Source organism: Ruditapes philippinarum, unplaced genomic scaffold (genome assembly GCF_026571515.1).
Source record: "Ruditapes philippinarum isolate M1 unplaced genomic scaffold, ASM2657151v2 ctg3385_1_1_1_1, whole genome shotgun sequence".
In the NCBI taxonomy this organism is placed as follows: Eukaryota; Metazoa; Mollusca; class Bivalvia; order Venerida; family Veneridae; genus Ruditapes; species Ruditapes philippinarum.
This window is the reverse complement of record NW_026862005.1, coordinates 99,336-121,657: the sequence shown is the minus strand read 5'-3', so window position 1 is coordinate 121,657 and position 22,322 is coordinate 99,336. Positions and strand designations below refer to the sequence as shown.

General features: G+C 33.6%; 2 protein-coding genes across 3 annotated transcripts; both read left to right on the top strand.

Moving 5' to 3' along the window:
* The first annotated feature begins 37 nt into the window (after positions 1-37).
* On the top strand, positions 38-21,898 carry LOC132717611 (dual specificity protein phosphatase 3-like). The gene is made up of 4 exons (XM_060701105.1): positions 38-371; positions 19,177-19,393; positions 19,551-19,777; positions 20,535-21,898. Exons 2-4 carry the CDS (start codon positions 19,233-19,235, stop codon positions 20,753-20,755), a joined length of 609 nt encoding a protein of 202 aa, XP_060557088.1. The 5' UTR covers positions 38-371; positions 19,177-19,232; the 3' UTR covers positions 20,756-21,898.
* Positions 421-17,245, top strand: LOC132717609 (uncharacterized). Of its 2 annotated transcripts, XM_060701102.1 has the most exons (8): positions 421-661; positions 2,765-2,931; positions 4,224-7,577; positions 7,808-7,961; positions 8,810-8,940; positions 9,764-10,698; positions 12,782-12,919; positions 13,230-17,245. In XM_060701102.1, the coding sequence occupies exons 2-8, from the start codon at positions 2,802-2,804 to the stop codon at positions 13,488-13,490; spliced, it is 5,103 nt and encodes a 1,700-aa protein (XP_060557085.1). In that variant the 5' UTR covers positions 421-661; positions 2,765-2,801; the 3' UTR covers positions 13,491-17,245. The 2 variants fall into 2 exon arrangements, with proteins under 2 accessions (XP_060557085.1, XP_060557086.1); XM_060701103.1 differs by lacking the exon at positions 2,765-2,931.
* Positions 21,899-22,322: the final 424 nt, after the last annotated feature.

The window sequence follows — 22,322 nt, the reverse complement described above, 5'->3', positions numbered from 1 at the left end:
TGCCCTTACAATTAAATCATTCAGAGTCACCTCATGTTTGTTTTCGTATTAGTCAAAATTGAGAAATAATGAAAAATCATTTAAATTGACACATAGTTTATAAAGTTTAACCTTATATTTTTATTTTCTCTTGTATCAAGGATTTAATTGAATTAATCAGTACTATTTAAACGACTGGAATTATTGTTGTCGATTCGTACTTTGTTATTTTCAACCACGTACTTTACACTATTCGTCCCGGTTAAACTAATTGATAAATTGTATAAAAGAAACAATCGTTCACAAAATTGAACATCGACTGGATTTGATAAAATATAAAATATTGCCTTGAAGGTGGGGATAATCAAAGTTCATCTTCACGAACTATTTATGTAAGTATTTTAAACCTTGTTACTATTTTTAGACGGCAAGGATTTTAACACGTGATCTACTTTCGTTTTGCATTTTCGGAAATTGATATACAAATTTTCACATTATAATATATTTTAACTGTTTAATGATGAAACATTGTTTCGATTATTTGGAAATTATTGCGATTCCGTTAGACCGATTTTATTGGCCGCATTAACCAAGTCTTGGGGAGAGACACTTGATTCCCAAACCGAGGCATATCTCGAGCCGAGTGGAATTTCCAGCCGGGCCGAGTCATTGAATTGGACAGGTAAAAATTTTGTTGTTGTATTTTCTTAAACAAACAAATCCCATTTCATATAAGCAACATTATTATGTTAATTAACTGTTTGTAAGCTATCATATCTGCTATACAGACTGCAGCAAGCACAATTTTATTTCATATATATTTTTTTCTTTCTACATGTGTGTACTTTCGATTTGAAAATATTTTCTTGCAAGATATATATTCTTTCATGACAGTATAACCAAACGTAACAATTTAAGCTCATATGAACACATAGTATTACATGTTGAGCTGTTGGTTTGTTGTCATGCTACAGTACATATGTAGTCAACTGTCAGATAACATTTAACAAATACATGCACATCTAAAACATTTTTAAAACAGAGGGAGAAATGTTTTTTATAATAAACTAAACTTGATGCGATTTTATTTCCTTGTGAATGAAAAATGCCCTATTTACCATCAAGTCTCAATAAAGTTGACTGTAAAAATTGAGGTTCAAGTTTTTACACATTTTATACATGTAACTGACACAGATTGGTGTTACATTCAGGTGCGTGATTAAGGCCCTCTAAGACCTCTAACAGAATACTATAGCCTTACCTGAGCATGCAGCCCATATGAAACTGTCCATCCAGTAGTGATTGAGTCTGACTGTCTATGTAAGCTTTTTCACCAAAACCACTTGACAAATAATGACGAAACATGCAGGAGTAATTGTCATGAAGTCTTCTTATGAAAATTACAAAAATTTGACCTTGACTCATAAAAATTAAATATCTTGACCTTCAAGGCTAATTCCTTGAACTTTGCTAATTTTGGCTATATATTTGGCTAAATCTTTATCTTTGATTTTATTTATTGTACTTATACACTTGGACATTACAACCCTTTGGACCTCCAATTTGATCATATTCAACTTGACCTTGACCTTTTTATGACCTTGACCTTTATGCTTAACTTTTTGCAGAAATTGGCCATAAATTTGTTGTTCATGGGGATATATTCATACATGTGCATTAGCAAATAAACACATAGTTTTTACTATTAAACTGTAAGGTTGAGTATTTCAAGAATAACTTCTAGTACATGTACATGTAAGTTAAACTGAAATTGACCTTGATGTCTATATATGAATTAAGTCACCTTGACCTTAATGGTAACATTATTGAATTTTACTAAAATAGCCACAATTATGTTTGTTATTAATGGGCACCTTAGATTCATGCTTGGAAAAGACAACACTTGTTACTATCATGTTGAGCAATGCAAGTGTGATATTGACTGTTGAATTACCTTGACCTTTATGGGCAAATTATTGACTTGAGCTTTACTTGTCAATATTTTTTTTAATGGATGTATATTGTAGTGTATTCATTCTTAGACATTATCTTCTAGAAATTTCAATCATGAAGGTAATAATAAAACTGAATTTGACCTTGACCTTAATATGACCTTGACCTTTAAACACTTGATTAAATCATTGTATTTTGATAAAAATGGCCACAGCTTTGTTGCTAACAGACACCTTTGAATAATACTCTAAGAACCAAACCCTTTTATTAGTAATTGCCTATAATAATGTTCTTAACTGATTTATAAGGCAAATTATTGAATTCTGTCCATAGTAAAGTATTTCAAGTATGCATGGGATATTTATCAAATTAATTGACATGTCATGTAATGATAGTTCTAGTTGTTAAATAACAAAAAGCACCACATTCCAGTGATTTTGACTTTTGGCTTAACACAATCCATGTAAAACTTTTCCTATGGAGACATTCAAATGGTATAATACCTGCTGAATTTCACAGCAGCTCAAGATTGAATTGTTTCACACAATATTTGCACAAAGAAAAAACTAGATGCATTGACTTTAATGGCATTGACCAGGACTTGGGGTGGTTGTCCAGGTTTTAATACAATGGACTTGCAATGAATAAATGTTAATTATAAAAATGGATTTCAATTAATAAATATAAAATAATAAACTAAAAATAAACAAATAGTTTAGATAATGAGATAGTTGTGTACATGTAATTAAACTATAAATAGGTAAATAAATAATGATTGAATAAATATTGATTGAAGTTATACTTCATTTTGATATATGTTGGTTTATTGCAGGATTTACATATGTTAAATCAGCATTATAGAGGTGAAGATGGCAACATATATCCCTCTAGAGTGCTCTGTCTGTAACAAGATGTTTTCAGGACCTATTCCAGCACAGGCCCATTTCAGAAGTAATATTCATCATAAGAAAATGGAAGCATCAAAACAGCAACTTCCAGGTAATAAGAATTAAAGATCCTGTAACTCATTTTTTTATGGTTTTATATCATAAATATGGTGAAATTGTTTAAGAAGAATTATTATATACTTGTATAAAATTTCACTGAAGTGTTGTAACATCCTTAATTACATCATACAGGATCTTTAACCCTTAACCTACTGGAAACAACAGAAAAGGGAAGTCTTTGCCACAAGTATAGGACCAGGCCAGCCTACACATCTGTGCAGTCTGACCAGGCTCTATATTGGTGGTGACTACCTTTTATTGTTCATGCTGATATCCCCAAAAATACTAGCCTGGTTCCAGTCTGTAGATTTTTTATGTGCTTCTGTTTGGCAAATTGACATTGATATTATCAAAAACACAAACAAGTATGAAATAGCGGGTATGTTATAAGTAAGAAAAATATTAACACCTGAATCCCAGGCTAAATAGATACGTGTACATTAGTTCCAACGTTGTAATTTATCAGGTTTAGAGTTACTGTTGCTATAACCAAAATAATAAAAAGATTAAAATACATGTAACTGCTATATCTGTTTTGTCACTGATACAATTGTTAGTTTGATTAATTTAGATATTCCAGGTGCCTTCATTCCGACATCTGCATATTTAGTTCTTATCTCAAAAACTACTGTAAGAAATGGGTTGAAACCTCACACACTTGTTCTCTGAGATTAACTTACATGATTAGCACAGATCCTATAACTCCCTTTTAGTAAACTGTCAAGCACAGAGCACTCACAGTCTTATGGACTGCCCTTGTTTTACTTTAATGTTTAAATGCCATAAGTTGAAATATTGGTTATTTGAAATTCAAAGCTTTATTGTGCAAATTTTAGTGGATAAAGGGTTAAAGCTGCATGCCTCCAGATGAGCCAAAATATTTCAAGAAAATCAATATTGAGAAAAATGTACTAAAATTTTAAGAAAGGTAAAATCATTCAAGATCCAAGTTATATTTTACACGTTATGTGTGGTTTACGACTGATTTTGCTGTAATTTATCACCATATTTCTACTGCATTACTTACACAATAAGGGCTGTTTTTGCTTATGTTGACCACTTTTTGTTAATTTTCTTGGATTGTAAGTGCCATGGGCAATATGTAAATTACTTTATTTGTTCACCTCACATTATTTTACTTGGAAATACCTTTCCAAAATTTTTATGAAAATTAACAAATCTGGAGGGTGCTGCTCTAAACTACATAAGGTAATATACTTGTATAATATGTACATGTATGCATTTGTTTCAATTTCAGGTTTAATCTTTTTGTTTCAATTTCAGGTTTAACCTGCCGGATATGTAATATAAATTGTGATACAAGGCTTCAACTGCAGCAGCATGAACAGTCACCAAGACATTACGCAAATGCAGAAAAACTACAGAAATTTAATTACTTCGGCAATCACTTACCTACAGACAGTATGAGTAATGAAGGCAAAATAGTTGGAAAAAATAATAACAATGTGAGAAACTCTCTAACTTGTGATACATGTGGAGTGTCATTTACTGGTCAAGAAAATGCACAGCAACATTATAGTAGTGAAAAACATAGAAAACAGGTGGTTTTGATGGAGAAACATAAAAGAGGTGAGTCACTACCTTTGGAATGCAAAATTTGCAAGTGCTCTTTCACAGGCCAAGAAAATGCAGAGGATCATTTCAAAAGTAAAAAACATAAAAGAAACAAGGAAAATATGAGCATTCAGTCTGAAGGATTACATACTGAAACAGCCCCTTTTCCCAGGGTAGTCGTGCCAGGACCCCAATTACATGTCATGCATGAAGATGATACTTTTGTACACCAAGATGATTCACCAAATTTATCAAGACCTGTGGCACCTTCCACTCAGAGTGTCAAAACTGCTACTGATCCTCATGATTTGCCACATGTATTTAAACCTGTGCCAGTAAAATCTGCAGATTTGTTTCAGTATGTTAAAGAACATCCTGATAGTTCAAAAGAGGATATAAACCACCTGCATGGTACAAGCACGAAGAGTGTGTTCAAAGAAGAAATAAATGATACATTTTTAGCAAAGCCAGTGCAAGACAGACAACAAATGTCAACTGTAAGAGACATATCTGCAGGTGATGACGAAGATGAACTAATAGTAAAGCCAATAGAAAATGATGATGACAATCAGAATACAGAAAGTAGAACAAGGCACAGACAAAATAATTCTTTAAGTCCCACAAGGGTTGGGCTCTTTAAACGAGTGGATACTGAGAATGATACAAAAGGATACAGTGAAGATAGTCTAGTAGTCAAACCAGTTGATGGAGAAAATGAAACACAGAACAGGCAGACCAATAGGGAATGGCCTGAGACTAATGCAATGTTTGAATCTTTGTCAGAATTGAAAATAAAAGAAGAAACTAACACACATAATGTACCAGAGTTTAAATCAGTAAGTAGGAGCACAGGAGACTTTTCGTCTAGAAACACGTTGCCAGTTAGATTTGTGAAGAATGATCTGGACCAATCACTGGCGCCGATGGGACGTGGGCGTGGTATATTCACAATGCTAAGACAACAAGATGAAAATCTGCCAGAAAAAGTGGTTAATTCAAATAAACTGAACAATGAGTATCTTTACGATTGTGAAATATATGATGATAATGAAACACAGAAAAAGTCAGTTTGGCAGGATACGCCAGCAGCACCTAGGCGGAAAATAACGGATAATGAAGGAGACGATTCTGATGAAAATGAGCAAAGTCAATACAATAGTCAACCACATTTCACTAAGAACAATGGATACCATATGACAGTTTCTAGGTCCCCGAGCACAGTTTCTAGTTCCCCAAGCACAGTTTCTAGCTCCCCAGCAGCAGTGTCTAGTTCCCCAACAAACTTTTTTCATCAGAGGTATGGTGAGAGAGGTTATTCTCCCAGTGACTTAGATACCTCAAGTAAGCTGGAGGAGTATATATTTGATCCGTGTACAGGTCGGGGAAAATGTTACATATGTGATATTGATTTTACTTCTAGTAAACATAAGAGCCAACATATTCTAGGAAAGAATCATCTTAAAGCAAAGGAAGTACGTCAGGGATTGATTAAAGTAGGGAAAACAGCCAGTGGCTCCCTAATTTGTACAATCTGCTCGGTCACATTCCCCGGACCAGAAGCTAGGCAGCAGCATTTCGAAAGTGAAAAGCATAAACGGAAAGTAATGCGCCATCAAGAAGAAGAGACAAATTCTTATTACTGCGATATTTGTCAAATATCTTGCACTGGACCTGAAAGCTTTACACAGCATAGGTTAGGTGCTCAGCATAGAAAACTTGCAGGTGAATTAAATGAAGAGTATCAAGATATGTCTGCCCCTAATTATGACCGCACTAAATGGTACCCATGTGAAATTTGTAAGTGTAACATGAACACAATTGAACAGTTGAGATTTCATGAAAAGTCCCCAAAACATTTGAAACAATTAGAAAAACAGATGCCAGGTGGTTTGCCAAGTAATGATCGTACACAATGGTTTCCATGTAATGTTTGCAAGGTGAATATGAATACGTATGAACAACTTAAAATTCATGAACAGTCTCCAAGACATATAAAACAAATGGAAAAGCAAATGCCGAGTGCCGTAGGAAGTTCTGATCGTACTCAGTGGTTTCCGTGCAGAATATGTAATGTTAATATGAACACCTTTGAACAACTTAAAATCCACGAGCAATCTCCAAGGCATTTAAAACAACTTGAAAAACAAATGGATAATGGAAATACTTCACCGCACGACCGTTCTACTTGGTTTCCTTGTAACGTATGTAATTGTAAGATGAACACACGAGAACAACTCCGTATTCACGAAGCTTCACCCGCACACATTGCTAAATTGAGAAAGTATAATGATATTCAACAAATGGCACCATCTGATTCAGCATCAAGACAAATTATTGATCCAAGTTGGTCACCAGGATCAGCAACACCTTTAGAAAGTTTTTTATCAGAAGAGTTGTTTCCTGAAGAATTTTTACCACCATCTGATTCAACTATGCATAACAATAACACCAAAAAATTAGAAGATTATTTCCAGGAACAGTTGGTTGAGTCTGATAAACCTTTTCCTAGAGCTCCGAGGTTTGCTGTTGTTACCCCAGAACAACTTGAGAGGGATACAACAAACTCACCAGGGGCTGGTGGGACCAAACGTGGAATGGGGAGTGATTTAGCTTTTGCAACAAGAAACAGAGGTACTAGGGAAAATAGCAACAGGTCTAGAGAACGGTCAACACATTCATGCACTGATGACTCACCTTCACAAAGTGTGAGACCAATGCAGTTTGTTACTAGCCAAGAAGTTGGTTACAAGCCTAATCAAAACATGCACACGGCTCCTTCGAAAATGGACCCTACTGAGAACAACCCATATGCAGCAACCCATCGCTATTATTGTCATACATGTAAAGCGCCAATGAATACTAAAGAGACGTACGACAACCATATAAGAGGGAAACGTCACATGCAAAAGGTGTGTACTGAACAAGCGCCGAAGAGACAACATAATGCGCCAATAAATTTGCCTGAAGACTTTTTGCCGTATACGAAAACAAATCCAAGAAATTATCAACAAGAATTATATAAGAAGAATATGAGAGGGAACACACTTTGCTTTTTGCCAACAGGTTAGTTGAAATAGTTAAACGCTTGTCTGTATTTACACGGACTTTAAAATTACTACTGTATCACAACGAATATTCGCGACCAGTTAATATTTGTATAAGTATTGAATATAGTTTTGGGTTTGATACATTGGTATTTATATGCCATATGTTACTAAACCTTCATTTTACTTGTCCATCTATGCATTAATGTTTTTTAAAACTTTTTCTGACCAACAACTGAATGTTTTTAGGGACTGGTAAGACGCTGGTATCTGTGATGACGATGAGCGCCATGTTGGAAAAACATCCGTCCAAAAATGTTCTTTTCCTGGTTGACAAAGTCTTGCTTGTAATCCAACAATCTCAATATATCAAGTCAGAACTTGAAGAGAGAGAGTTTAATCGGTATGTATTATTCATGTATTAGGACGGATTTCGTAGGCCTGGACTGTAATTTTCTGGCCATTTGTAATTATAAAAAGGGCTATCATTCATTAATTTAATTTACTGATATTAATTGTTTTATCCTAAAAAGACACATGATCATCAAAGTTTACATCATTGATTTAGAACAATTTCACCTGGATCTAGCTTCCAATTTATAAGTGCATAGTGCTACATATGCAAATTAGCTTATTTTCTGATAACCATGGTATAATTGATGACACCGTTCAAGACAGGGGCTATCATATGCATATTAGAAGGAAATAATATTTGGTTTTATGCTTAATATATGCTTATTTTTCAGTTAAAGGCATATGAAATTGCTTAAAACTCCAATCAATTTTGGTTTTGTGCATGTCTTCTACATTTGTAACAGTCAGAAAATACTAATTCAAAGGAAAAAATTGATGAAATTATAAATAATCAAAACCTTAGGCTTAGAGGCATAAGTAAATGAAATACTTCTATATCTCCAATGTAATTTGTTTTAAACAAAATTTATTTAAGATTGTGTTGGAAAGGAAGCTATAAGGTTATAGACACATTATCGAATATGTTCCTAGGACCAACCTGTACTGAACAGTGCGTGTAAAGTTTGCAATTGCTTGCCCCTGATGGGGATTGAACCAAAGCGACTAACAACCACTCAGATTACTAGTGGACGCCATATTTCTAGTGGACGCCTTTAATTGTTTAAATATTAGACAGTCATGTGATGTACAAACGTAATGAAATGCTTTTTTGTACACTTATGTGAATCTTGGAGACTTACAAACCGAATTAATTAATAGTGATAATTTATGTTTCAGCTTCAATCCAGATAGTGATAACCCGTTAGACATTGAGAGAAGAAAACTGCGTATAGCGGCTGTATGTATGGGTCAGCAGGCGACACATGGAATTCCATTGTGGAAGCACGATGTTGTTGTAGTTACTGCTGGTACAATTTATAGTTATAATCTGTTTCACTTTTAATATTTAGTTATAGTATTGGTTATAAAGATTCCTCGACAGGTTATATGGTTAGTAAAGCTTCTATAATCGTAGCTTTAAGACGCGCATTATATAACAAGCAGATGTTACTAGTAATGTAAAGTTTAAAAGCTGTGGCCAGAGTATTCAAAATTCTGTCAGAATAGCAAACTCCTGTTATATTCCATGTAATCTTGTGCCCGCACATAATATATAATAAAGTTATGGTGTGAAAAATCTTAAAATGTTTTTTCCCCTCATAATTAAGCAATTGGTCATGTTTTAAATAAGCTGTTATGATAGGCTTATGTACATAGCCAATACACATGTAATACACATTCATTACATAATGTCTTGGCGTTAAAAATAGAAAATAATCTCTGAAAAAAATGACTGTATTTTCATTACAAAACTTATTTATATAATCAATACAAAAATATGTATATATGATTTATATAATTTATACCATTGTATTTAGGTTTGAATTATATAATTTCCCACACACGTTTCTATATGATTTATATAATTCATACAAATGTAATTAAATTTGATTTATATAATTTATACAAATGTATCATTTAATATATGATTTATCTGAATAGTTTTTAATTTAACATGGCTTTTTAAAGTAGAGCACTGGAAATGAAATATAAATAATTAATTGTTAAAAACAAGTTTGATTGCATGTACATCTATTGTCAGCTGAGCCTGCCGAATTTTAAAAAAGAAACATATATGATAATGTCTTTATGCAATTTTTTGACAAATGATGACTATTTTGTCTGTTTCAGCATTTTGTCAAAATCTACTGGACAAACAAATATTACGATGGGAGGATTTCAGTCTGATTGTTTTTGATGAAGCTCACCATTGCGAAAAGGGCCACCCATTTAATACCCTCCTCTCCACTTACCATAGACGCACCCTCCCAGAAAATAAACCAAAGGTTCTTGGACTTACTGCATCCCCAGCAGGTAAAGCAGATGTCCCCAAAACACTTCAAATGCTTCGTGGACTGATTAGCAATATGGGCGGAGTGCGCATGACAATTGTTGAAGAACATGAAAATGTTGACACATTAAATGAGTACCAGTCTAATTCCAAAATGATCATACGACCACAGCTTGCACCGAGTGATTTGATTGAAAGTGGCCTACGACACGAACTGAACATATATATTATGAATTGTTTAATGAAACTTTATCAGTTTTCAAATATTAAACACTACGTCGACTTTGGAAGGGGATTTACTGCTAATATTTCAGATGAAGAGGTGAAACGAGTGGCAGATGACTTTGTTGAGAAGAATTTTGACATGATTCAGTCAAGTATGAATATGATAGATAATGAAAATGAGAAGGCAATAGGTAAAGCTGAATTTTATCATTTGTGCATGCATGTTCAGTCAATTTGCATGGCATTGAGTTGTCTTGAGGAAGGAGGTGTACTCATTGCTTTGAGCGAATTGGAGGAATTAGAAACTACTGATTTTAATCTAAATTTTGCAAGGCGGCTTGGGTTGCCAACAGTTCCTCTTCAGCAGATAGTGGCACGACAAGGAGCAGGCTTAGGAGGTCAAGATGCGAATTCTGCAACAGGTCTGCATATGCAACGTTTAATTGACGAACTTACAGCGGATATGTCTGCGACTGAAGGCGTAAGAAGTATTTCTTTAGTTTTGGTGAAGCAAAGATGTACAGCTCACCAGATAACAAAAGTTTTACTAGTAAGCAGTATTTTATATTAAATTCATTTTCAAAAAAACTTAAAACTTAAATGAACATATAAGTCAATGGTTAGTGCAATATCAAAGTAATTGTTATTTGTTTTTCAGTTGTATTATAAATATTTACGATTTTGAATTTTTATGCTCCCCGAAAAAATTTCGGGGGAGCATATAGTCGCCGCCTTGTCCGTCCGTCCGTCCGTCTTTCCGTCCGTCCTTCCCCTTTTCTTGTCCGGGACATAATTTTGAAACAACAAGTGGTATCAACATGAAACTTTGTAGGTAGATAGATCTCATTGAGAAGGTGTGCAGTGCACAAAAACCGTAACTCTGCCTTGCCTAATTTTTGAATTATTCCCCTTTGTTTATTTTTACACTTTGAACTTTGTCCGGGACATAACTCTAAAAGTATAAGAGGTATCAACATGAAACTTTGTAGGTAGATAGATCTTATTGAGAAGGTGTGCAGTGCACAAGAACCGTAACTCTGCCTTGCCTAATTTTTTAATTATCCCCCTTTGTTTATTTTACACTTTGAACTTTGTCCGGGACATAACTCTAAAACTATAATAGGTATCAACATGAAACTTTGTAGGTAGATAGATCTCATTGAGTAGGTGTGCAGTGAACAAGAATCGTAACTCTGCCTTGCCTAATTTTTTAATTATCCCCCTTTGTTTATTTTACACTTTGAACTTTGTCCGGGACATAACTCTAAAACTATAATAAGTATCAACATGAAACTTTGTAGGTAGATAGATCTCATTGAGTAAGTGTGCAGTGAACAAGAACCGTAACTCTGCCTTGCCTAATTTTTGAATTATCCCCCTTTGTTTATTTTACACTTTGAACTTTGTCCGGGACATTACTCTAAAACTATAATAGGTATCAACATGAAATTCTGTAGGTAGAAAGATCTCATTGAGTAGGTGTGCAGTGCACAAGAACCGTAACTCTGCCTTGCCTAATTTTTGAATTATTCCCCTTTGGTTTTTTTTACACTTTGAACTTTGTCCAGGACATAACTGTAAAACTATAAGAGGTATCAACATGAAATTTTGTAGGTAGATAGATCTCATTGAGTAAGTGTGCAGTGCACAAGAACCGTAACTCTGCCTTGCCTAATTTTTTAATTATCCCCTTTGTTTATTTTCACACTTTGAACTTTGTCCAGGACATAACTCTAAAACTATAATAGGTATCAACATGAAACTTTGTAGATAGATAGATCTCATTAAGTAGGTTTGCAGTGCACAAGAACTGTAACAATGTCTTGCCTACTTTTGGAGTTATAGCCCTTTGTTCATTTTGACATTTTGAACTTTGTCCGGGACATTACTCTAAAATTATAAGAGATATCAACATGAAACTTTGTAGATAGATAGGTCTCATTGGGTAGAAGTGCAGTGCTTAAAAATCATTACTCCGCCTTGCCTTATTTTGAAGTTATTGCCCTTTGTTTATTTTTACTTTTTGACTTTTGTCCGGGACATAACTTTAAAACTATTAGAGATATCAACATGAAACTTTGAAGGTACCTAGATATCATTGGATAGAACTGCAATGCTTAAAGAACCTAAACAAAGCCTGGTCTTATTTTGGAGTTATTGCCTTTTGTTCATTTTTACACTTTGAATTTTACCAGGGACATAATTCTGATATCATCAGGAAACTTTATAGATAGATAGATCTCATTGAATAGAAGTGCAGTGCAAAAAAACATACCTCTGCCTTGCCTGTTTGGAGTTTTTGCCCTTTGTTCATTTTTTTATACTTTCCTTTGTCCAGAACCTTCTCGGGGAGCATCACCCGGTTCAACCGGTTCTTGTTTAATCATGAAAGAAAAAAATAAAGCTAAAATAGCTGGTGCCATAGGTGCAATCTGTCCAGGCAGTATTCCTTTTGCAGTTCATTCTGTTCATGTTTGTATTTTGATATTTAATCACTTAAACTTTAATTTGACTGCTTCAAATTCAAAGCAGGCAAAATCAGTCACATAAATTCAACAGATTAAGGGATAGATTAATTGATTTGATTAATGATTATAAATTAAATCTTTAATAATGTCCATCTTGTATCACAGAAATCAGATAGGATGAGAAAACTAGGTTTGAACACAACGTGTGTGGTTGGTCACGGAGGAAGTGGAGCAGCCGACAAGGGGATGAACGTAAACCAACAGAAGCGCGTGCTTGAGGAGATTAAACAATATCAGTATCAGGTAAATTGTTGCTTTGGTTAAATGTTGATTGACAAATTATATGTATGTTTATATATTATGTAGTAATATAGTTGTTTGCACATTTAAGCATTCGTAGACAAATCTATATTTATTTCCAAGATTTATCATAAATTGAAATATCTATATAATACATGTATATCCATAAATATGTTTATGTTGGTAAGAAAATATTTTTGAAATAGAAGATTTTGAAAACCTTGTACACTATTTGGAGTAACTATTTTCTTTAAACATATGTTTTGGCACACACCTTTACATTCTTGTACGGTAAGTCTGTTTCTGTATCTAGGTGATAGTTGCTACATCGGTTGCCGAGGAGGGCGTGGACATGCCAGAATGTGAGCGTGTGATAAGTTTGTACCCGCCTTCCACAGTGACCGCCCTTGTTCAGATGCGCGGTAGAGCTAGGAGGAAAAATAGCAAGTTCATTGTGTTGTGTTCCAATCAAGAAGAAGAGGGGAAACTTTACGATATCATGCAGAAAGAGAAGAATATGATTGAAGCTACTGAATTACTGATGCAAGAAAACAGAGACACGGAGGCGTATTAAAGCAATTGAAAAATAGTTGCCATAAACATGTTTACGTTTATATATATTTGCTTTTAATTATGCGATGTTCATATTATTATGTAGATTGAATTAATTGTTTTGAAAATGTTTTCTCCTACTCTTTAGCCATTACACCTGTCTTAAATTTGAAATAGTTAATTTAATATTGATTTCAAATTCAACATACAAAGACTGTGCTGCACACAGTATAGAAGAGGGTCAAACTGCAGGCCTTGCTCTTTTTCATGTCGCAATGGTCCATCACTTATGGTTTTAGCATGTTAAGTTTAACAATTTACGGAGCCAAATTCACTTTTGTACCAAAACTTGTCATTTTTCAGTGTTCGTATATGTACATAGTACATATAGTTTAAGGAATGATAATTAACTCTTAGTCTTAGTCTTAGTTTAAAACTAGATACATTTCCATTTATTCGCAACAATTTTGCAAAATAGGCATAGGAATTGAGTATTAGTAATTAAGAAATTGTTTTTCTTGTTATTTTTCTTGTTTGTATTGTTAAATGTTACTGGGTTATAAAACTTTTGTTGCACAGATGCTTGATGTTTATTTCATGTTTGCATATTCATGTACAAGGTTGCCAAGTTGTCTTTCTTAAATTTAAACTTTCATGATTTTATTACATGTATTTCATTATAGATATAATATCAGTTTTAATTTTATTGTTTGGAAAAGACAGTTGGATTTGTTCAGATTTTATAATTAAATTGAAATATTTCTTATAGGATATATATCCCTTCTCACGCATCTTGTTTAATCTTTATCACATATATCATTGTAAAAAAATCAAATTTGTACAAGGAACTTCATTAAATGTATTTAATCATTGAAAAATACTTTTTTTTTTGAAACAAGAAGTGAATGAATGATCGATATGAACTTTTGCACACAAATTATGCTACATTATTTTACTCGAATTGTGACCAATTTTTACAGGGAACTTTATTAAAAGTATTTAATCATACTTGGAGGGACTTTGGAGAGTTTTTTTGTTGTAACTAGAAATACTTTTTAAAGTGTTGTGTATCATACTGGCATTGATATACATCCATGGACCAAATACTTGCAAAATTTCATATCAAAAAAAGTATCGTTTGTGCAAAATAACCCAAAAATGAAAAACAATTAAACACTTTGATTGGGTTTAAATACGCACAAAAGTTATTTTCTTACTTATTTTTATTTCAACAGTTAGTTGATTTATGTTAAAGTCTCAAAATATATGTTTTTAGACTTTTGGATCTTAGTATAGTTCCATTTCAATTTCATCCGTTCACTTGACTGTGGCCACGCGATAGAAATTGCGTTCTGTTGGTCAACTTAAAACATTGCATGGCCATGTTACGGCTGCTGCATTGGCATGTAAGAAGTAGCATGTGCCCAAGTATGTCTTTTGCTTCGTTTTACTTCCACATGTACACGTACTAGCTATCACGCATTTACGCAATAGCTGTCGCGTGACCACGTACCACATTATAGATATCGCATGCGCATGTTGTAAATTAGCGATCATAAGTCCCATTTTTACCATTGTATTTTATTTTACTGTTTATTCTGACATGCATAGTGAAGTAGGTAAACATATTCTTTATTTTGAAACGGTATTAACGCTGTTGGACCCACTTTGTTTTGAGAAAGATATGTTGTATCCAGGTATATATATGTTAATATACGTAATCTTGTGATATTTTATTCATCATTTTATCTAGTTGTAGATTCCTGTATTGATATTGGTGAAGGATTGGAGAAACCACTTCATTATCCAGAGCCAGTGTATTTTTTGCTTTTTGTTTGATCTTGATCTTGTTGCATGTGCTCTTATATATTTGATGTTGCCAAAGAATGAAACTATCACGTTGCTTGGCTTTTATTCTGAATATTCATACTGACTTGTGTAAATATAAATACAAGGGATGTAAGCGATTTTAAACAGAATCCTTTTGAGTAAGCCAGTTTGTAAAGAAGACAATACTTACTCTATAATCATGCATGTACTATTTACTAGTGCTTTGTCCACCAGTAGCAATTTTTTGTTGTAGTATAACGGAATGTATTGTGATGGTTTGAAAATATCAACATGAAGTATACTTGCGCAAAATGTAATTGATACTATATTGAACCTGTAGTTGCAGCCTTAGAGTGCAAAAATTATGAGTGTGTGTGTGTGTTTAAGCTTGTTTTTGCATGTTTAACTTCTAAACTTGCTTTTTTGAATCACTGTAAAAAGATCATTTGATGTTAATAATAAGGACAAATATTGTGACGTTTTGGTTTGTTAAAGCAACATGCCTACAGTGGATGAGTAAAATTGATATTCAAAATTTATCAAGCTTAAGAAAAATCTATTCATAGTTTATGAAATAGATAAACTTTCATTTATAATCCCTGTAGTAACTTGAATGAATTGTGCAAAATGTGATCGAATTTATACCTTTTATCACTTAATTTTTAATATAAACTTAGTAAAAATGTATTAATAACATACCCTATGCCAATTTTACGACTCCGTAAAATGGTATTGCACGGCCGTGCATATATTTGCGTTACACAAACAGTGTAAAAACGCTTTATTATACTCCCCGAAGGTCAAGGTCACGGCATGACCTTTCAGCAAAATCGTGTCCGGTCCATAACTTCATTATTTGAAGTCGGATTTTAAAACTATTTCACAGAAATGATCATTATATTGAGACGATGTGTGGCAACATTTGGGTGGCTACCTTCAAGGTCAAGGTCACAGCATGACCTTGCAGGAAAATCGTGTCCGGGCCATACCTTTGTTATTTAAAGTCCTATTTTACAACTATTTCATAGAAATGATCACCATATTGAGACAATGTGTCGAGCGCAACATTTGGGTTGTTTATACACTTTGAATTGTCTGTGTCATAACTCTGACACTACAAGAGGTATACCTTCCTGTGTCCAAAACCTATTCAGGGAGCATCACCCGGTTCAACCGGCTCTTGTTTATTAAATGTTAGCATTAAAATATATAATGAAAAAAATTTATACAGTCCGTTTTGGGTATGTGATAAAATGAATATTATATTCGTGTAGGGTTATTGCTGAATTAATTCAACACATTTAATAAATTAGTTTATTTTAATAATATTTTATTGCAAGTATATAACACATGTAAAATATGAATAACACAAAACAAATGTACGTATAAATACAGTGCAAATGGGTAGGGCTACAAGTTATTACAACATTAGCAACAGCCCTTCTTCCCACAAAGTCTAATACTATATAGTATTTATAACATATATTTTACGAATAATTTTCTGAGAATAAGTACAAATAACTGATTTGCAATGGGAGTAAGAAATAGAAAAAAATCAAAACAGACAAAAACAAAGCAAACAGACACAAATATATAAATTTGGTATGAGAAGTATTGCTATATTCAGTATTGAACCTTAACTCATTGATATCCTTTATGTTATATAATCTTAGTAAATAAATTGTTTATGAATGGTGATAAACATGCATCCTTCTCAAGTTTTCCCTTTCTCTTTCTTTGTAGTATGTTGCCAGTTTAGTTATTTTCCGAAGTTATTGTTATTTCCGATAAAATTATTGTGTTGTTATATTATAGCAAATTATGTCTGTTTATTTTTATTTATTTTAATTCTTTCTTCTACTTTTATTTTTATTTGGGAAAGAAGCCATAGTTTATATAAATATGTGATGTTTTGTTGAAATGAATAAAAAGTTTTTTTTGACGGAATTAGTCTTGATATTGTTTTTACTGGTTCCCTAATATTTTAAAGTTCGATTTACATCGAAAATCGATCGAAATTGAGCATTGTCGACAAATATGGATTCTGGGAGACAATATCCTGTGAATTTATGGATCAGTTATGATATGAGATATTTCATCTTGGGCTAAATTAAAACAATTGTGTGTCTACTAATGTTTTTAGAGAATAACTGCCTCCAGGGAATATGGAGTTACCAAGAAATAAGAATTTTGTTTAAATAATTTTTAATGGTGTAAAAGGCGAGTGACAAAAATACAAAAATGAGAACCTAAAAATAAGATTGAATATTTCTTTACTTAAAGCAATGGAAACTGTCACCTTTTCCCTATTTTCATTGTCATTCTATATTAATGTTTATGCAATAAATTGCCCTACATTAAAAATTTCGGGGGAGCATTTAGTCGCCGGGTTGTCCGTATGTACGTACGTCCCGAATTCGTGTCCAGCCCATAACTTTGTTATTTCAAGTTGGATTTTACAACTATTTCACAGAAATGATCACCATATTGAGATGACGTGTCGCGCGCAACATTTGGGTCTCTACCTTGAATGTCAATGTCACGGCATGACCTTGAAGCAAAATCGTGTCCGGCCCATAACTTCGTTATTTGAAGTCGTATTTTACAACTGATCACCATATTGTGACGACGTGTTGCGCGCAACATTTGGGTCGCTACCTTGAAGATCAATGTCACAGTATGACCTTGCATTAAAATCGTGTCCGGCCCATAACTTCGTTATTTGAAGTCGTCTTTTACAACTATTTCACAGAAATGATCACCATATTGAGACATGTCGCGCACAACATTTGGGTCGCTACCTTGAAGGTCAAGGTCACAGCATGACCTTGAAGCAAAACTGTGTCCGCCCATAATTTTTATAACTTCGTTATTTGAAGTCGGATTTTACAACAATTTCACAGAAATGATCAACATATTGAGAGACGACGTGTCGCGCGCAAGTCGGTAAATAGATCTAATTGAGTAGAATATTGAAGTGCAAAGAACAGTAACTCTGCATTGCCTAAGTTTGGAATTATCACACTTTGAACTTTGACTGGGAACTACAAAAAAAAACAAAAAAACTTTAATGTGTCCAAAACCTGGTTGGGGAGCATCACCCGGTTTAACCGGCTCTTGTTTCAATCAGTTTCAAACGGTGTGATAATTACAGGTAATATGTATACATCTCATTTGTGTATTTTTCTTTTCATTTCACTTCTCCGTTATTTATGATTTTAGGCGCGTTGGGTGTTTTAATCACAAAATAAGAAATTTAAAGAAGTAATTATTTAAATGACAATTCAAAATATCATAACTTTGAGGACTTGTCTGCTTATGTTCTAATCTAGTATACCAAGGTGACATGCCGCCGGGAATCCTGGCCATCTGTTTACTTTAGCTTACCGGTCTATACAATTTTCAAAACATCCCCATTTTTATACGCCCGAAAAAAATATTCCGGCGTATATTGTTATGCACATGGTCATCCGTCTGTCTGTTTGCAGTTTTCTTGTCCTATCTATTGAACCGGTGGAAGGAGGCAGAAATATTAACCATTATGAGACAATGTGCAAAGTGCAGGTTTGACCTTTCTCAGGTCAAGGTCACAGTCATTTTTCAAATCTGTATCCTTTGAACCAATAGAAACACATTAAAAAATTTTGACAGAAATTTATGTCTCACATAAGACTTATAAGAGCTAATTTCCAAAACTGCGACGCAACTTAGACTAAATTATACTTATTAATGTTAGCCAACTTTTTTGACCTAGCACTACACAGTTAAACATGGTGCGATTATCTCGTTATTCCTGCACTCCTGTGGAGGGTGTTTGATTTTGGGTACAAATGCATGTTACAATTTGTTTTCAACGGTATAATTAATTTTACTTCCAGAATGAGGTCATTTCCGTAAATTCAAGAAACCTTCTAGCGATTACTTTACATTTACCATGGCGACAAAGGATGTGGATAATGAAGGCATTTCAGAGGAAGACCGACCGTACACACCGGAAGACTTGCTTAAAATAATAAATGCGCCGTCTGGCGGACTTTCCATGTTGCCGTCTGATGCATACAATGAAGTATATCCGAATATTCTGCTTGGAGAAGAGTAAGTAATTATGTATAAGCTAAGCAATTTTAAAAAGTGGATTAATATTTTAATTGATATTTTAAGTTACATTACTAGGGAACTAATAATGTAGATTATATATTAATTCCGTAGGTGCTACGAATGATTACATGACAAATTAAATGTATCATTTCAGATCTATAGCAAAACAGCGTGTACAACTCCAAAAACTTGGTGTTACTCACGTGCTAAATACAGCAGAAGGTAAAGATGATGGCTATCACGTGCACACGAATCACGTGATGTATCGTAAGGTTAATATAGAATATTTGGGAATACCAGCCACAGATATGATGAGTTTTAATTTGTCGAAATACTTCAATAAATGTGCAGATTACATTGAGGATGCATTATCAAATGGAGGTAAAAATAATTGTCGTCTGCATCATAGTTCGTATAAATTCGGTAAACTCCGTAATAATATAATAAGTCTTCTTACTTATATGAACATTTATTTTATAAATTTTTAGATTACTTGATTGTAATTAAGCTTGATTGTAAAACATTTCTCGCAACTTCAAGTCCGCTTCCTGTAACTAACACAACCTAGTGTAATAAGTGTGAAAATCCGAGATTCATTCGAAACTTCCTGGGTTGAGAGGCAGGCACCTTATAAACTAGACCACCGCTCTCCTCAATATCTTAGCTTTGTTCATAATGATACTTTCCACAATGTTGGATTTAAGATATACCCAAAGTCTCCTCCGTACATTTTAAGCGCGGACGCGTGCACCTGGGATAATCCACCAACCCTAATTGTAAGCTTCATTTACCTTCTGAAATTCATTAAACTGAAAAGTATCAGTATAAACATATGACATAGAGTGGAGCAGTGGCATAAGGTTTAAGATGTCTGCTGCTCACCCAGGGTTTATAAGGGTTAGAACCTCATTCGGGTCACGATGATGTTTCATCATATGACTCTAGCATTGATACCTTCACATCAAAACATTATTCGGGGTTCTTACCATTAGAGGTGAAGAAACAGACGACTTGAGGGCGACCATCTTTGTTTTCAGTATTATCCTAGTGTATGTAATAAGAAAGCACGAATTTCTCAAATAATATAATTTTATTCCATTGAAGTTTTTTTTAAAATGTATTGTATCCTTTATTTTAGGTAAGATACTTGTAAACTGTAAAGTAGGAGCCAGTCGATCTGCCACCATTGTGTTAGCGTTCCTAATGTTGAAACGCCACCTACCTGTCCAAGATGCAGTGCGTCTTGTAAGAAAAGAGCGGGAAATTTGTCCGAATGACGGCTTCTTGCAACAGCTTTGTGATTTAAACGAAATTTTAAAGAAAAAAGGACATTTTAAATGCACTGAAGAGATACGATAATTGGATATACTGAATTATAACTTTGCTGGACGCTGAATTTATGTTTTTAAACTCTGGTACCTTTCAGATCCCATAATACCTGTGATACTGGAAAACAAAGTACTTTCGTGTATTTTTTATATTTACAGTGAAATTGATTTTTCATTTGAAGACAGATCAAGCTTCCGTCCATCCCTGTTGTAAATTTATCATGTTGTATATAACACTTTTTATGCCCCCTTCGAAGAAGATGGGTATATTGTCTGTTTGTCGTCGGTAGACCACATGGTTTCCGCTGATTATCTTAAAAAATATCTATCACAAAGTGTTCATATTACACATACTGATTGATCATAACTGGTAGATGACCACTATTGATTTTAGGGTCACTAGGTCAAAGGTCAAGGTCACAGGATCCTTAAATATCAGAATGATTTCCGCATATTATCTTGAAAACGATCCATCACAAAGTATTTATATTTCACACACTGATTGGTTATAACTAGTAGATGACCTCTATTGATTTTGGGATCACTAGGTCAACGGTCAAGGTCACAGGGACCTTAAATGTTAGAATGGTGTCTGCTCATCTTGAAAGCTATTTATAACAAAGTCTTCGTATTTCACATATTGATTGGTCATAACTAGTTAATGACCCCTATTGATTTTGAGGTCACTAGGTCAAAAGTCAAGGTAACAAGGGCCTTGAATGGTAGTATGGTTTGCGCTCATTATCTTGAAAGCTTTATATCACAAAGTCTTCATATTTCACATAATGATTGATCGTAACTAGAAGATGTTCACTTTTGATTTTGGGGTCAATAGTTCAATATCAAGGTCACATTTGTGCAATTTTCTCTTGTCTTTCATTTCATCGTTCAGACGCTTGCTGTTTAATCTTTCATCAATCAGAATTATTATTTCGTTTGTAAACTTAGTATGAAGACTGTTTCGAATAACTTTGTTCAATCTCTGTTCGTCTAAATGTATGGAGGCTTATTTTTTCCACCTAACATCTGCAACCCGTGGTACTGAAATCTGGATTAACTGAATATACTATGGCGCAAGAGACGTTCACAAGCCGAAAAATAATATCTTAACTTTTTTCTTTTATCGGAGAGAAATTACTCTAAATAGCAAATGTAATAAAACAACTGTTTTGTTGTTGTTGTTTTTTGTGTTTTTTTTATCTATTTCTAATCGGGATAAAATGCCCTCCGACAAGACATTTAATTGTTGAGATAATACCTATATTTATCGCACATATTAAAGTAATTGTCATGGGAGAGATAACCTCCTCATACGTCTCGTTATCTGTCACAAGTATATGATAAGTCCAAATAACTCATCCCGGCGTATCAGTCCATTTTGTAAACAGTGCATTAACCTATATAAATATGGTCATCGTCACACGGTATACTCGTACCACAACATTCGTACCAAGATATTTTAGATACCAAGAGATTCCGCTCTATGATTTATTTTAAAAAAAAACGAAGAAAAAAACAACTTATTTTCATTAATTTAATTTTTTCTATCGTATGTGTTTTGGTTTTTTTTTTAATTTCAGTGAAAAAATTAAGATCAA

Excerpts from the sequence above, each read along its gene's own strand:
- LOC132717609 (XM_060701102.1), top strand. The coding sequence starts at position 2,802 with ATGGCAACATATATCCCTCTAGAGTGCTCTGTCTGTAACAAGATGTTT. Across the intron at positions 2,932-4,223 it reads ATCAAAACAGCAACTTCCAG|GTTTAACCTGCCGGATATGT; the intron begins GTAATAAGAATT and ends TTTCAATTTCAG. Across the intron at positions 12,920-13,229 it reads TTAAACAATATCAGTATCAG|GTGATAGTTGCTACATCGGT; the intron begins GTAAATTGTTGC and ends TTCTGTATCTAG.
- LOC132717611 (XM_060701105.1), top strand. The coding sequence starts at position 19,233 with ATGGCGACAAAGGATGTGGATAATGAAGGCATTTCAGAGGAAGACCGA. Across the intron at positions 19,394-19,550 it reads AATATTCTGCTTGGAGAAGA|ATCTATAGCAAAACAGCGTG; the intron begins GTAAGTAATTAT and ends GTATCATTTCAG. Across the intron at positions 19,778-20,534 it reads GGATGCATTATCAAATGGAG|GTAAGATACTTGTAAACTGT; the intron begins GTAAAAATAATT and ends CCTTTATTTTAG.